General features: G+C 45.6%; 1 protein-coding gene across 3 annotated transcripts in view; it reads right to left on the reverse strand.

The window, feature by feature from the left end:
• Positions 1-15,668, reverse strand: part of LOC135507603 (deoxycytidylate deaminase-like) — a 74,006-nt gene extending 58,338 nt beyond the window's left edge. The window contains exons 1-3 of one of the 3 annotated variants that reach the window (XM_064927151.1): positions 14,972-15,115; positions 9,612-9,729; positions 3,887-4,022 (exon numbers count right to left, since the gene is read on the reverse strand). In XM_064927151.1, the coding sequence (XP_064783223.1) occupies positions 3,887-4,022; positions 9,612-9,729; positions 14,972-15,012 (295 nt within the window). In that variant the 5' untranslated portion in view covers positions 15,013-15,115. Of the gene's footprint in view, positions 1-3,886; positions 4,023-9,611; positions 9,730-14,971; positions 15,116-15,581 lie in introns of those variants that run through there. The other 2 variants (XM_064927152.1, XM_064927150.1) reach the window with 2 other exon arrangements.
• Between the last annotated feature and the right edge of the window lie 806 nt (positions 15,669-16,474).

Genomic DNA, 16,474 nt, shown 5'->3' on the forward strand with positions numbered 1-16,474 from the left:
CCCCTCCATAACTCTCCCAGTGGGCCTTGTCCCCATAGCATTCAGAATAGTCTAGCCCCCCCCCAGAGTTCCCCAAAGTGGCCTACACTGTATATAAACAATTCAATTCAATACTGTATGCGATTGCAGTGAAAAGTATGGCTCTGAAAGAAAAGCCCTAGGTAAGGTGACCGGATTTAGGAAATTAAAAAGTGGGAATTTTATTTATGTTTAACCGCGCAAAAAAATAATAAAAAATGAAAAGTGGCCTTGGAACTATAATTAACTATCAATTTTCGCTATAGTTCTTTCAAATAATTGAATTGTAAAACACAAAATGGATTACCCCTCCAGTTCTTCATCTTAGCCCATCTAGTAATTCAAAAACTACCCAAGTCTGGTAGCCTATGCTGTTGGAGACACGTTCTGGCAATGGTTATTCATGAGATGGTTACAACGCATCGCCGATCAAACGTTCTTAGAATAAAGGTCCGACGAGGACACTTTAAGGGGACAGGCCACCAAAACCGGGGACTGTCAGCGGAAACCGGGGACGTCCGGCCACCCTAGGAATCTCTAACAGGTTATAATTGCATATGATTAGTAAGTCCTTATGTACTAGGGATGTAATCGTTTCACTTCACAAACTAACTGCCCCCACTGGTCCTGTTGCCTATCATGAGCTCTCAAGGCTTACAACTCAAACTTTTCTACATTTCAAACCAACCAGAGCACTTAATAGATCAGGACCTGATTAGAATAGCGTCTGGTACGAGAGGCACAGCTGCACTACTAATGTGGTTTACACACACACACACAACAACAAAAAATATTCACTGATCATTTGGTTCACAGCAACAACTAGAAACGTTGAAAATATGCCAGTCATGGTTGCCAGAGTCGGAGCTAATATCGTCATTAAAATCAGAAGTTGGGAGAGAAAACGCTAGTAGCAAGTTCCCTCTAGCTTGTGTGTGTGTGTGTGTGTGTGTGTGTATATTCGCTCTGTGAGCTTTGAGAGGGCAAGGAGACTAACTGGAAGTTGTAGTCTCCAGCGCCCTCTTCAGGTGAACCTGTGTCACTTCTTCTAGTTCAGACTTCCAAGGGCTGAGACAAGAATCAAGATGTCCTTGTAGAACAGAGGTACAGCTACTGAATCATTTCACTGTAAACGCTCTCTCTCGCTCTCAGAAGAAGAAACAGATAGGAGAGCATTCCATCTTCCATCCAGCTAGTCTATCGTTTTCAAAGAAATACATTTATTTTCCAGCGTGTGCCATCCGCCCTCTTTTCACCCTCAAACTACCTGGTTTCCATGACAACTGCACAAAAAACCATCTCTCTCCTTTCCCTTCCTGCTCGTTGGGGTTAAGAGCACCGGCCTCCATCTCCGGTGTTACATTAAAACCCCATCTGTGCTACCGAGTAGTCGCTCTCTTCCTTGTTGGCCTCAGCTGTTGTCTGAGCGCGATGCTTGTTTCACCCGTAAAAAAAAAAAAAACTGCCTTAAGTAACAACAGATGACCTGCTACTGCTTATTGTTAAGAGCTTGTCTGGTTTGAAAGAGGCTGTGCACTGTAATGAGAGGCAACTATGAGGTGAGGTGAGAGAGAGAGAGAGAACGAGAGTGAAGATGAGTGGGGAAAAAGCACACCATGTGGTCCTGTGAGGAAAAAGGAAAAGACGGCCTCTGCAGACCCAGACAGATGGAGCCTAGCGTCTGTCTCGAGTGCGAGAGAGAGGGGTATCGGGGGGGGGGGGTGAGAAGGCAGGAGTCGATCACCGCACACACGTCACATGTTGGACTGGCTAGTGCTGTTCAAGTGGCTACTGTGATTATGGCCTAGCAGCATGTCAGTTGGGGTTCACAGTTCACGAGCTGCTGAAGTGGCCGGCATGTTGCCCAGGCCTGGGTTCAACCCTTCATTTCCCTTCAAATGCTTTAGTATTCCCTTCAAATGCTCCAAGTATTTCAAGGAAAGCTCGTGCTGTTTCAACCTAGTTCTGGCTTACGTCAAGTTATGGAACCAGCATACACTGAGTATACAAAACAATAAGAACACCTGCTCTTTCCATGACAGACTGATCAGGTGAAAGCAATGATCCCTTATTGATGTCACTTGTTAAATCCACTTCAAATCAGTGTAGATGACGGGGAGGAGACGGGTTAAAGAAGGATTTTTAAGCCTCGAGACAATTGAGACATGGATTGTGTCATTCAGAGGGTGAATGGGCAAGACAAAAGACTGAAGTGCCTTTGAATGGGGTATGGTAGTAGGTACCAGGCGCACCAGTTTGCATCAAGAACTGCAACGCTGTTGGATTTTTCCACACACAACTTGATACAATTGCAGGAAGCATTGGAGTCAACATGGGCCAGCATCCCTGTGGAACGCTTTCGACACCTTGTAGAGTCCATGCCTCGACAAATTGAGGCTGTTCTGACTGCAAAGGGGGGGTGCAACTCAACATTAAGAAGGTGTTCCTAATGTTTTGTACACTCTGTGTACGTAGTTGAGTTTTCACATTAACCTAGGGTTCCTCATTGTGGTGATATTACTCAAGTAAGTCTTACCGCAGGGATAGGAGGTAGTGGTACCATAGCGATGTTCCTAGGTAGATCCTAACATTGACTTGGTAGTGGACTGTGGTACTATAGTGATGCCCCTAGGTACATCCTACCGTAAGGATACTTGGTAGTGGACTGTGGTACTATAGTGATGTCCCTAGGTAGATCCTGCCATAAGGATACTTGGTAGTGGACTGTGGTACTATAGTGATGTCCCTAGGTAGATCCTGCCATAAGGATACTTGGTAGTGGACTGTGGTACTATAGTGATGTCCCTAGGTAGATCCACCATAAGGATACTTGGTAGTGGACTGTGGTACTATAGTGATGTCCCTAGGTAGATCCACCATAAGGATACTTGGTAGTGGACTGTGGTACTATAGTGATGTCCCTAGGTAGATCCACCATAAGGATACTTGGTAGTGGACTGTGGTACTATAGTGATGTCCCTAGGTAGATCCACCATAAGGATACTTGGTAGTGGACTGTGGTACTATAGTGATGTCCCGAGGTAGATCCACCATAAGGATACTTGGTAGTGGACTGTGGTACTATAGTGATGTTGCTAGGTAGATCCACCATACGGATACTTGGTAGTGGACTGTGGTACTATAGGGATGTTGCTAGGTAGATCCACCATAAGGATACTTGGTAGTGGACTGTGGTACTATAGTGATGTCCCTAGGTAGATCCACCATAAGGATACTTGGTAGTGGACTGTGGTACTATAGTGATGTCCCTAGGTAGATCCACCATAAGGATACTTGGTAGTGGACTGTGGTACTATAGTGATGTCCCTAGGTAGATCCACCATAAGGATACTTGGTAGTGGACTGTGGTACTATAGTGATGTCCCTAGGTAGATCCACCATAAGGATACTTGGTAGTGGACTGTGGTACTATAGTGATGTCCCGAGGTAGATCCACCATAAGGATACTTGGTAGTGGACTGTGGTACTATAGTGATGTTGCTAGGTAGATCCACCATACGGATACTTGGTAGTGGACTGTGGTACTATAGGGATGTTTCTAGGTAGATCCTACCATACGGATACATGGTAGTGGACTGTGGTACTATAGGGATGTTGCTAGGTAGATCCACCATAAGGATACTTGGTAGTGGACTGTGGTACTGTAGCGATGTTGCTAGGAAGATCCTACCATAAGGATACTTGGTAGTGGACTGTGGTACCATGGCGATGTTGCTAGGGAGATCCTACCATAAGGATACTTGGTAGTGGACTGTGGTACCATGGCGATGTTGCTCGGGAGATCCTACCATAAGGATACTTGGTAGTGGACTGTGGTACCATGGCGATGTTGCTAGGGAGATCCTACCGTAGGGATATTTGGTATCCAGTCTGTCGTTGGCAGAGCAGGACCAGGGCAGCAGGTCATCATCACAGCCGTTGGGCATGCCGTTGTAGCCGATGCCCACTATCTTATTCTCCTGGTTAACAATACATGCTCCAACCTAGCAGAGACAGAGACAGAGACAGAGACAGAGACAGAGACAGACAGACAGACAGACAGACAGAGAGACAGACAGACAGACAGAGAGACAGACAGACAGAGAGACAGAGAGACAGACAGACAGACAGACAGACAGACAGACAGACAGACAGACAGACAGAGAGAGAGACAGACAGACAGACAGACAGAGAGACAGAGAGACAGACAGAGAGACAGAGAGACAGACAGACAGACAGACAGACAGACAGACAGACAGACAGACAGACAGACAGACAGACAGAGAGAGAGAGAGAGAGAGTTTAACTTTCAGACAGAGTGCACATATTATTTATCTGTGTGCATCTAGGCTGGAAGATGTGACTGGGAGTACCATTGGTCCCCCTCAAAAACAAACGGCAAAACATGAGGTTTTGGGTGAGAAAATATTTTCCTACCCAATCTAGCCAAGCATGTAGGCCGAAGAGTTTAACATTTATGCAAGTAGAGGCAGAGCAACTTGGAATGAAAAGTGAGGAGGTCAATGTTCAGTGGTTTAGAGAGTTGGGGAAGAGAGGAGAGAAGAGAGGGATGTCCAGCTGAGAGCTAGGCCAATTAGAGACAGAGCAAGCGAGAGAGATGAGAAAGACATCAACTTTATCAGGAATCGCATGCAAGCACAAAACCTCTAGTCCACCGTAACTAACACAGTGGAACAGGCAATCAGGAGGGATTCTAATCTAACTCACAAAAACATTGAAGTTCTCCAACCACTTCTTCTCTAATAACGATCGGTCATCCAACCAATGAGGGTTGCCCTTCACTGTACTGTTAGTTGGTTTTCTCCAGATGAACTGGCATAGCTCCAACACATCAAACGACCAAGAGAGCCCACCCCCCGCCATGGCTCTCCCCAGGACGCTGTGCTTTGATCAGGGCTAGAAACGCTCCGCCAGGCCCCTTATCACTTTAAAAAGACCCACGCACCACCTTCCTCAGCTCGCCCCCCTCTCCTAGCCTCATCCCATCCATCGATACATCACCCCCCACCCCCCCCCCAATACCCTCCAGCCAGCCCCATCACTCATATGTTAGAATGATAGAAGTGTGTCAGAGAAATGTGTGAAAGACAAAGTCAGCCAGAGAGACAGAGAAAAACAAAAAGACGAGAGAGCGAAATGATTGAGGGTCCTTCTCTGTGTCACAGGACTGACTAAGACAAAGTCAGACGGAGCTCGAAGATGATTCGTAGTGTTGCTGTTCAGATGAGAGATCAAATTAAGTTCAGCCTCGACTCGCGTCCCCTTGGCTTTGTGCACACATGCGACTGTCTAGAGAGCATTGCTGAATTAATGTCGGGGGGCTATTTGAAGGGTACCTTTGACGAGGGTAGAGACTAGAGAGAGAGCCGAGCCTTAAAACAGAGGCTGTAGCATACACACGACCACATCGACAGAAGGGGAGGGGACTAAGAAAGTGGCTTCGAGAGAGAGAGAGCGAGAGCAAGAGAGAGCGAGAGAGAGCTCACTGAGGGATAAGCTACCATCCTTTCTTGTGGGTGGACTGCATCAACTAAGGTGGTCAGATATCAATGGGGAATTGTGGCAAAAGCGAAAGGCGGAAGCTTCGTCCTTCGGGCCCCCCCGTGGCGGTCTGTAAACAGAGGCCTCGCGAGGACCCGTCGCTGAGACATGAAACGGCGCCAGATATCCCTTTCTTCCGAGAGAGAAAAAGGAGGAGAAAATAAAGGAAGGATAGACAACTAAAGCTCCAAACCCTCTGTTTCATCCTCACACTGTTTTGATCAGGGAAGGCTTGGCTGGCTTAAAAACGTCTCTTTCTGTCGTTCCTCTAATCCCCATCGCCTCCACCTCTCTCTCCCTCTCCTGGAGGTGGAGACAAGACAACATCCTGAACTAGTTTAGAAATGAGAGGTCATTAGAGAAGGCTGGTGGTTGAAATTTCCTCCCTTTCTCGGTCGCTTGACTTTTTCCACATTTAGTTGTGTTACAGGCAGAATTTTAAATTGATTCTCGGTCACTGGCCTACAAACACACACACAAAATACTCCATTAACGTCAACGTAGAATTGTTTGTAGACATGTTTACAAATTAATAAATGAAAAACTGAAAGTCAATAAGTATTCAACCCCTTTGTTATGGCAAGGCTAAATAAGTTCAGGAGTACACATTTGCTTAACAAGTCACAATAAGTTGCATGGTCTCTCTGTATAGTAATAGTGTTTAACATGATTTTTTTTTATGACTACCTCATCTCTGTACCCCACACATACAATTATCTGTGTGGTTCCTCAGTCAAATCAGTGAATTTCAAACACAGACTCAACCACAAAGACCAGGGAGGTTTTCTAGACAGTCGCAGACACGCACCTCATGTTCACTCACTCGTATGCACACAACAAAGCCAAGGGGACTTTAAAACATTGTTTAATGGCTGTGATCGGAGAAAACTGAAGATGGATCCACAACATTGTGGCAAATAAATATAATTTATGTCCCGAATACAAAGCGTTATGTTTGGGGGAAATTCAATATCTGAGTACCACTTCATATTTTCAAGCATGGTGGTGGCTGCATCATGTTATGGGTATGCTTGTCATCGGCAAGGACTAGGGACATAAATGTGATATAAAGAAATTGAATTTTTCACTTTGTCATTATGGAAGTGTGTAAATAGGTGAGAGAGAAAATTTTATTAAATCCAGTTTGAATTCACGCTTTAACACAAGAACATGTGGAACAAGTCAAGAGGTGTGAATACTTTCTGAAGGCACTTACTCCCAGCAGCAGGGGGGAGTCAGTGCGCACCTGGATAGAGAGAGATGGAGTGAGGATTATTGGATCCATAGACCCCCTGCTGTGCCCCACTGGTCTCTCCCCCCTCTGTTCCCAATCCTTCCCCTGGGGTTGAGCTTATCACAGAGGAGCAGAGGCAGCATATCATGGTATTTTTCTAATGTTTGACGGTAGTTCATTAGGATCCCCATTAGCTGTTGCAAAAGCAGCAGCTACTCTTCCTGGGGTCCACACAGAACATGACACACGACATAACACAGAACATTAATAGACAAGAACAGCTCAAGGACAGACCTACAGCAAAAAAAATGTAAAGGCACATGTAGCCTACATATCAATACAGACACAAACTATCTAGGTCAAATATGGGAGAGGTGTTGTGCCGGGAGGTGTTGCTTTATCTGTTTTTGAATCCAGGTTTGCTCTTAATTTGAGCAATATGAGATGGGGGGGGGGGTCCATGCAATAATGACTCTATATAATACTGTACACTTTCTTGAATTTGGAGACTGTGAAAAGACCCCTGGTGGCATGTCTCGTGATGTGTGTGTGTGTGTGTGTGTGTGTGTGTGTGTGTGTGTGTGTGTGTGTGTGTGTGTGTGTGTGTGTGTGTGTGTCAGAGCTGTGAGTAAGTTGACTATGCAAACAAGTTAGGATTTTCAACAATGTTTCTTATAAAAAGAGGAAGTGATTCGGTCAGTCTCTCCTCAATTCTCAGCCAAAAAAGACTGGGCAAACATAGTATTTATATCAGCCCTCTGATTACAATGAAGAGCAAGATGTGCCGCTCTGTTCTGGGCCAGCTGCAGCTTAACTAGGTCTTTCCTTGCAGCACTTGACCACGTGACTGGACAATAATTCAGATTGCAGGCTCTAGTTTTGTCAGGACTTGCTTTGTGGTGTGTGGTGTCAAAAAAGCAGAGCATCTTTATCACGGACAAACCTCTCCCCATCTTTACAACCATTGAATCGATATGTTTTGAACATGACAGTTTACAATCCAAGGTAACACCAAGTAATTTCGTCTCCTCAACTTTTTCAACAGCCACACCATTCATTACCAGATTCAGGTCTAGAACTTAGTGGATGATTTGTACCAAATACAATGCTGTTAGTTTTAGAGATGTTTAGGACTGGTTTATTACTGGCCACCCATCCCAAAACAGACTGCAACTCTTTGAGGGTTTCAAGTGACTTCAACTGTGCTTCATATTTTGACGTTATTGGACGGTGTTTTATGTTTTTGAATTATACAAATACAAAATTTGATTTATGAGTAATGCGTGACCCTCGGATGGCAACACATACATTCTAAGTGATTTCAATGGGTCTCTCTCAACATTCTTATTGTTTTATACTGTCCAATTCAACTTCAACTCAGAAATGTTCAGCATTTTCTGCACTAATTTGAGATCATATCCACACTGCCACATAGGGCTGCACAACATTGGCAAATATTTGAAATTGCGATTTTTAACCAAATGTTGCAATTGCTGATCAAAACTCTTGGGTGAACTATTGGAATCATGGAAATATTGTTATTGCTTTTAAAATTCTAGAGTTAGAATATAATAGTGGGCACACAGTGTTTGACATGACAACAAATAAATGCTAATAAATGTTCCCTTCGGGACACTAATATATTTGGCTACATGAAATGTTGTTTTCTCTTCGCTACTTCATGTAGCTAACATACTCATGCTTTGCCTAATACTCTTTGGTTTAGAAGCATGTTGCACAAACAACATGCTGATTTAGGCCTAAACCGTCACTGGTATCAGGATGTATAGCTAGCTATGTTTGCACTGACTCAATACATTTATTAGCTAGCTATAACTAGCAATTAGCATTAGATGTTAACACGATTTAGTGGCAACTTGCTAAGAAAAGACAGACTAGCTGTTTGCAGATATAAGAATCAAACTAATAGTGTAATCAGAGAATGCTTGTGGATTTATATTACTGAGCGCAAGTGTTTCGTGGTCGAGCAACAACAAATGCGCTCGAGTGACAGGGGGCGGGGCTAGGGCGAGAGACTTTTGTACTCACACACACACTAACGTGCACAATGCACATACCCTTTCATACAGCTGTATCGAATAATTAAATATTCCCTAATAAACCTTGCATAGTCCAGGTTTCCCACAAGACATCTCTTTTTGACCAAATACTTTAGGAACCATTAAAAAAGTATTGAACATCTCTGCCCTGTAGCCATTTTCCCCCCTCCATTTCTCCAATATCCCTCACTCTCCATCCTCTTCTGTGGGTCAGAAATCCATTTCAAAACAAGCTCTAGGTCGATCATCAAACTAGACAGCACAGTGCAGACAGGGGGTATAGGTGTCGAAACAAATCAAAACCGACATCCAACTTGGAGCTAACAGGCCTACAATCAATCCCTGACTAAGGCAGACAAGGGCTAAGGCCCCTGACCACTTGAAACACCCACCACCGCCCAAACCGGGTGCTCGCCCCACAGCCGGGGGAACTCTGGGAACTCAATCAAATACCCGCCGCCGTCTTGACCGGCAGTGTCAAAGAGTGGCGTCCGTGCCAGGGCCTGATCTGAAAGGCAGGGGGGCTTTATTAAGGGCGAAGGGCCTGGCATCTGGATTAATATTTAATAACAGGTGGGCTGTGGACACCTTACACAGCCATGGTAGAGGGAGAAAGGGAGAGAAAGCGGGTTGGAGGGCTGGGGGGGGGGGGGGTTTGGATCAATGAAGAGGTGGTGTAGGGGGTGATGATGTTACCTAGGATCTTGAATGCTTCTCTGAGCTATGTGTGAGTTTACCTGTGAGCTGGGATCCTTGCTTCTCTGAGCTGACAGGAAAGCTACAGCCATGAAATATTCAGGCCACTCCAGGTAGTCATCACGCTTTTTCGTCTGAGCGGAACCAGAGGCCGGGGTCCTAAGAGAGGGGAAGAAAGGAGAAAGAGATGGATAGAGAGAAAGGAAGAAAACAGAGAAGGGGAGACAAAAATAAGGAGACAAAATAAAATGGAGGTCAGAAAAATGGGCGAAAGAAAGGTGAGGAAGAGAAGGGGAGAAGGAGAAGACAAAAGGAGGGAGGATGAGGGAAGGAGAGCAGGTGAGTCTTCAGGGATAAGAGAAGACAATATAAGGAAAGTGACAAGGTAGGAAGGGATGGAGTAAAACAAATTAAATCTTCAAAATGCTCGTTGGTCAAAAAGGAGCAGTCGGGCATCGGTCGCGTGTTTCACTTGAGGGCCGCATGATGTCGTCTCCGTCTCCGTCCTTTACAAAGGACGGAACGCAAACCGCACACAGGCAAGTTCAGACCGACACTTCCCACGCATCGATTCAAAGGGCTTCAAACCTGGGTCTTAACCCCACGGAGAACAGACGCCCACTCCTTATAATTACAACACCCCTGTCTAGAGCCCTCACTATCCCAGCGTACCTTCTTCGCGTTTTGAAAACCATTATATCCTCTCTTCACTGCTGTGCTCCAGGCCACTCACCCGCCATTACGGATCCAGACACAGGAACCGGGAGCTATTATGGGTACAGTCACAGAAAGTCCCACTGGGTCAGACTGGAGCACCTTGGAAACTGAAGCAGCAGTACCCAGCAATTAAATTACTACCCATCGCCAACCTAGGGTGGATCGTGCCATAGATCTAGGCCTAGATACCATGTCTGCCGGTCTACAAAGCACTCTCTAAAGTGGATCCAAAGACACAGTAGAAGAGGAAGGGATACTTTGAGCTCCTCCACAGTTTGGGGTGTGATCTCTCGGCCGTGCGTTTCCGACCTGGCAATTAAACCCTACCCACCTGGCTGGCACACGACAAGGAAATGAAAAGAGTGCCAACCGAGGGCAATAGGGCCGATCGGGACCCATTGCTGTCCGGCAACACACCACGTCTGCCTTTCTACAAAGACAAGATCTGTGACATCTTTCGCCTACCCCCCCCCCCCGACCCCCCGCGCAGACACGACTGGACTCGAAAGAAATGAAGAAGGGATCAGAGAAAGAGATGGAGGGAGAAAGAGGGATACGTTCGGAGTCTGACACTTTGAACTCCTCCACAGCTCAGACGGAGATCTCGTCCCTACATTTCAAATTGGCTAATGGTTGCCAGCATGCGGAGCAAGACTGTCAAAAGGGGGAAACTTTAAAGTGACATTTCCAGGCGTTCGGGCGCATTAAGGGGCCCACATCATAAGGCAGAAGGTCCGTCGTCTCACAAAAGACAAAAGAAACTATTTGTGTGTGCCTTTTCATTGCGGCTTGATCAAATGATGTGGCATTTGTATTTAATTAGGCCGAGATAATCTCGTTAGAGAGGCTGTTGTAAAATCATTTACAGTTGATGTAGTGATTTGATTTGTTAAAATGTTTAATAAGCAAGATGAGAGGAATAATACATGAAATGAATCATAAAACATTTGTCGAAACACATTTTCAGTTGAGTCGGCCTCCACCTTCCAATGCAGACTTTCAATCTGGTCCAGCTTTTTAAGGAGAGCATCTGACTCTTCCTTGATACATCTAATTAAGCATTGGTCTCCGGGGAAGCTGTGGTAGCGTAAACGTCTTCTGTTATCAATTTGTTGCAGATGGGTCTTCCTTCTCATCGTTCATTAAAGCATCACCGCACCGGCCGAGAACCTTAATAATCCGCCCCACCTGAGACCTGACACCTGGTGGAGTTCACGCGGTGTTTCCGAACCCTGGAATGGTCCTGCTGCCATATGTTCAAATGCTGACATAGAATTACAATGACTAGAACAGTCAGACATTCCAGTGCCCAATCCCATGCCGCTCAAGTTCAATTCATTGTAATTCTATGGTTCTCCTATGCTACTCCAATGCCAGCTGTTGCTCTGGTCTCACAGTCCACCCTTCCCTCCAGGACATTAGTCCTTTAAATGAGATGCAGATGAGTGTGTTCGCTCCCCTGGGCTCTACTGGCTTTCCCAGGCACCAGATTGTCATATCAGAGGTCCTCCTCTCTGCAGAACGGTGGCCGGCCTTCCTAAACAGGATTTTCAACCGTATAGCTGCTGGGAGAAGAGATAACATGCCATGGGATAATGCTTCCTGGGCGTTCTCCCTTTTGGGATTTATAATTCCCAAAAATGCCCATTCCTTATTGGCTTAATGAGCGGGAGGATTAGGCTATCATCGCGCTTCAAAGCAGCACGTCAAAATAGGACCTAGGAGCCTACATCGTAGGCTCTATCTAAATGAAGGCATTAGGCTACCTGGCTTAGTGAAAGTGCAGAAAGCCTGTCCGAAAGGGACGGTCAACATAGTGAGTGGTATTAGGGAAGGCAGGAAGGCACCTCGGAATGCCAAGTTTGCCAACGTGCACGTTGCGTGGGGATGGAAAGGTCAGAGGTACGCGACCAAACTGTCAACTCCACGCATGCACCCTATGGTTGCTACCATAGAATTAGGAATTGAATAGGACATGTATGGTTGCAACCATAGAATTAGGAATTGAATAGGACATGTATGGTTGCAACCAGTCCAGAGTAGATATGGAATAGGCTGGCTTATATGCCTAGCCGTCAGCCTCAGCATTCTTCACAGCAATGATGAGGATGCAAAAGCAGAGGTGGACAGAAGAACATGAGCAAACTGTCAATGCGATGGCAAGCAACAGTTACTCTGATCGCAGCCTAAAGAGTTCAGGCTGAGGATTAATATGGATACGTTATAGGCCTTCAGCCAAAGCATTCTTCACATCAATGAAGGTGATACAAGCGTAAGCAGGGTGGAGAGTTGAATACATTCGAAGGCTGAACTAGTAAAAATATAGACAGAACAGCGGTGTGCCGTACACTGAAAAACATCTATGATGTCAGAGACGCAAACTCGGTCTCAACCTGTAAGTCTTTACTGAAGACTCATCTCTTCAGTGGGTCATATGATTGAGTGTAGTCTGGCCCAGGAGTGGGAAGGTGAACGGAAAGGCTCTGGAGCAACGAACCGCCCTTGCTGTCTCTGCCTGGCCGGTTCCCCTCTTTCCACTGGGATTCTCTGCCTCTAACCCTATTACAGGGGCTGAGTCACTGGCTTACTGGGGCTCTCTCATGCCGTCCCTGGAAGGGGTGCGTCACCTGAGTGGGTTGATTCACTGATGTGGTCATCCTGTCTGTGTTGGCGCCCCCCCTTGGGTTGTGCCATGGCGGAGATCTTTGTGGGCTATACTCAGCTTTGTCTCAGGATGGTAAGTTGGTGGTTGAAGATATCCCTCTAGTGGTGTGGGGGCTGTGCTTTGGCAAAGTGGGTGGGGTTATATCCTTCCTGTTTGGCCCTGTCCGGGGGTGTCCTCGGATGGGGCCACAGTGTCTCCTGACCCCTCCAGTCTCAGCCTCCAGTATTTATGCTGCAGTAGTTTGTGTCGGGGGGCTGGGGTCAGTTTGTTATATCTGGAGTACTTCTCCTGTCCAATTCGGTGTGCTGTGTGAATCTAAGTGTGCGTTCTCTAATTCTCTCCCTCTCTGAGGACCTGAGCCCTAGGACCATGCCCCAGGACTACCTGACATGATGATTCCTTGCTGTCCCCAGTCCACCTGGCCGTGCTGCTGCTCCAGTTTCAACTGTTCTGCCTTATTATTATTCGACCATGCTGGTCATTTATGAACATTTGAACATCTTGGCCATGTTCTGTTATAATCTCTACCCGGCACAGCCAGAAGAGGACTGGCCACCCCACATAGCCTGGTTCCTCTCTAGGTTTCTTCCTAGGTTTTGGCCTTTCTAGGGAGTTTTTCCTAACCACCGTGCTTCTACACCTGCATTGCTTGCTGTTTGGGGTTTTAAGCTGGGTTTCTGTACAGCACTTTGAGATATCAGCTGATGTACAAAGGGCTATATAAATACATTTGATTTGATGAAGGCTAAACCTGATGCAACCAGTCTCAAAATGCCATCCAAATTTCAAATCATACCACATCCGGAACTCAAGCCTTCATAACAGCGTGAAATCCCGGTGCAAAGAGACTGTTATCGAGCTTGTGGAAAGGCCCTGGGAGGCACCGGCTCATTTTGGGGGATCAAAACAGCCAAAGTGGGCCCTCAGCCAGCTAAGAGGGGTGGTGAAGAGGGCCAGGGGCCACAGGGGTTGGCCCAGGTCCCCTTAATCTTTCTGGGCCCCTGGCACTCTGCTGGGTGACGGGAACCCCTCCAGATGTGTGCGAGACAGTTGAGGGCATGTTACTGGTTGAGCTAGAGTGCTCCTCGTGTTTGACATTTGACACAGAGTCAGAGTGGCAGTGTGTGTGGGATGTGTGTGTTTGTCCTCACTGCCCTGTGCCAACACTGCTGCCATTCCATGGGTAGATCTTCAAATAAGGATGAAAGGTGGGACACACATCATCCCTTTTTAAGGGCCACGGATTCATATTGTACTATTTTCGGTTGAAGAGAAACTGTGTGTGTGTGTGTGTGTGTGTGTGTGTGTGTGTGTGTGTGTGTGTGTGTGTCATGGCTTATGCAGGATCCATAATTCTACATCTTACACATCCCGCCCCCGTGTCTTTCACCAAGATGGGATCGGGAACTAAGGGGAGTAGGGAAAATATTACCTGATGCTAAATATAAAACTGAGACACAGTGCACGGAAACTAAGTGAAAATCATGTCTGAAGAGGATAGATTATATTTTATCCTGAGAATGGGGACAGCGACAGCGGTTTCTAAGGTGTGAAAATCCTTTTTCTGACTTTGTGTCCACACACACACACACACACTTGAAGCAGCCAACCCTCCGCAGTCTCGCACACACACTTTTCCCTCTTCGTTATTCCCACAGCTCTCACTAAATGCCTTGATCCCAATGAAGTTAGTTTATCGTTATGTATACATTAAAGCTAAGTGCCTAGCTTGTATGTGACCTTATTCCAATATACTGTACTGTAACTTAGCTATATATATATATCTATTTATCCATCCATCTTACTAGCTAGCTACATTGCTAATGACTTTCTGAATATGCTGCTAACAACAAACGCGACCTATCAGTATTTCTTGAAGTTGTGCGTTGCTATCAGAGAACTGAAGGAGCTAGCTAGCTAGGTACTACTACTTAGCCTAGCTAGCTGGTACAACTGTAAAACGCATGCGACCAAACTGACAATTCGCTGCGAACTTCAACGTGAACACATAAAAGTTACCCATTCAGTTGGGTTGCCTCGTTCTTCATTTCTTGGCTCATCTTTGCTTCTGTGCTGCCACTGTACAGATGAGGCGTAGGGCGCCTTTCTTTTCCCCCCAGCACAGTCAAGCCAAAACCACGCCTTGTTATTCCGAGGGACGTTCCACAAGGCGTTGGCGCTCTCCAAGTCTGGAAGTCAATATCACCGAGCGCGAAATATCAGCCACTGATTCATAACATGTTCCCGTGTTTCAAGATCGACAATATAATAACATAATGTCGTGGACCGAGTGAGCCCTTAACGTCCCTTAAACGCTCAAAGACAGATGAAATGGCTGTAGCAGAGTGCATTCAACTGAATGATTAGCTAATAAATATTTGAGAAATTGAGAATAATACGCATATTCTTTTACCTGATAATAGGCTACTACTGATAATATAGCAACTTCAAATACCGAGCTTGTACGTTAAGTAGCCTAGGTTGGCGGACCTTCAATTGAGGGAGTTCAGCAGAGTTCTCGGATAAATTTTTACAACTCATTGAAACTCTGAAAAAAATACATGGGCAAATGTTACCAAACATGATAACGGTAGGCAGTTTATTGTTAAATGACACTTTCCATCCATACCTTGGAAGGTCACTGTCTGCGCTGATTGCCTATGAGTGAGATAACGCCAGCTCGTCAATGGGAGCGTAGTAGAACACCGGGAGCGTTGGTTTGTGCTTAATAACTGCGTTGGGGGGAAAAAAGACGCGGACGTAGGACACAGCACAAGCATGAACATCTCCCACGCTTGAAATTGTAATGAGGTCCAACCCCCAGCCTATATTAGTGAATGTGTAAGTACACGTGGTTGTCTTGTTGAACAAACATCTGTCGAGCGCACCAAACTACAGTTAGTCTTCCAAGGTGGACTTCCGTGAACAATATGTATAACCTGCGAAATGTGTGCTCTCTGCCACTGTAAACTGAAGAAATTGCTGCATACGATCAAAAAAACAGTAAAGCGAGGGACATAATATATCCTCCCAGGCCACTACGTGGCAGTCATGTGTCTTATTAAAACCACAGACAAAACAAGGAGTTCGCTGTGTGGCTTTGTGTGTCGTCACAGAGAGTCAGAGGTGTTATTGTAACTGTAATACATTGGGAGGTCTTCAATTTTTACTGAAATGTAATGATATTCCTGAAAGATTACCTGCTAAATTGGCTAGGTTTCACCATTAAGCTTTAATGGCATGGAAAATAAGTTTCCTGCACAAATTTTTCCCCACATAAAGCTATTTTGTGGAATAATTCAGACATAACTGTAAGGAATATGTCATTGATCTACCCCAGCTGGCATGAGAGGAATATTGACTTTGTTCTTGATATTTTCGATAACAATGGTAATATTCTCACATATGAACCATTTATAACATTGAAAGAGTTTCCAATACCTTTCAGGGAGTTTATTTCTGTGATCAAAGCTGTACACAGTGGTCTAACTACACATATGAAAACTCATCTTAATTTTGGGA

This window comes from Oncorhynchus masou, chromosome 21 (assembly GCF_036934945.1).
Source record: "Oncorhynchus masou masou isolate Uvic2021 chromosome 21, UVic_Omas_1.1, whole genome shotgun sequence".
Lineage (NCBI taxonomy): Eukaryota > Metazoa > Chordata > Actinopteri > Salmoniformes > Salmonidae > Oncorhynchus > Oncorhynchus masou.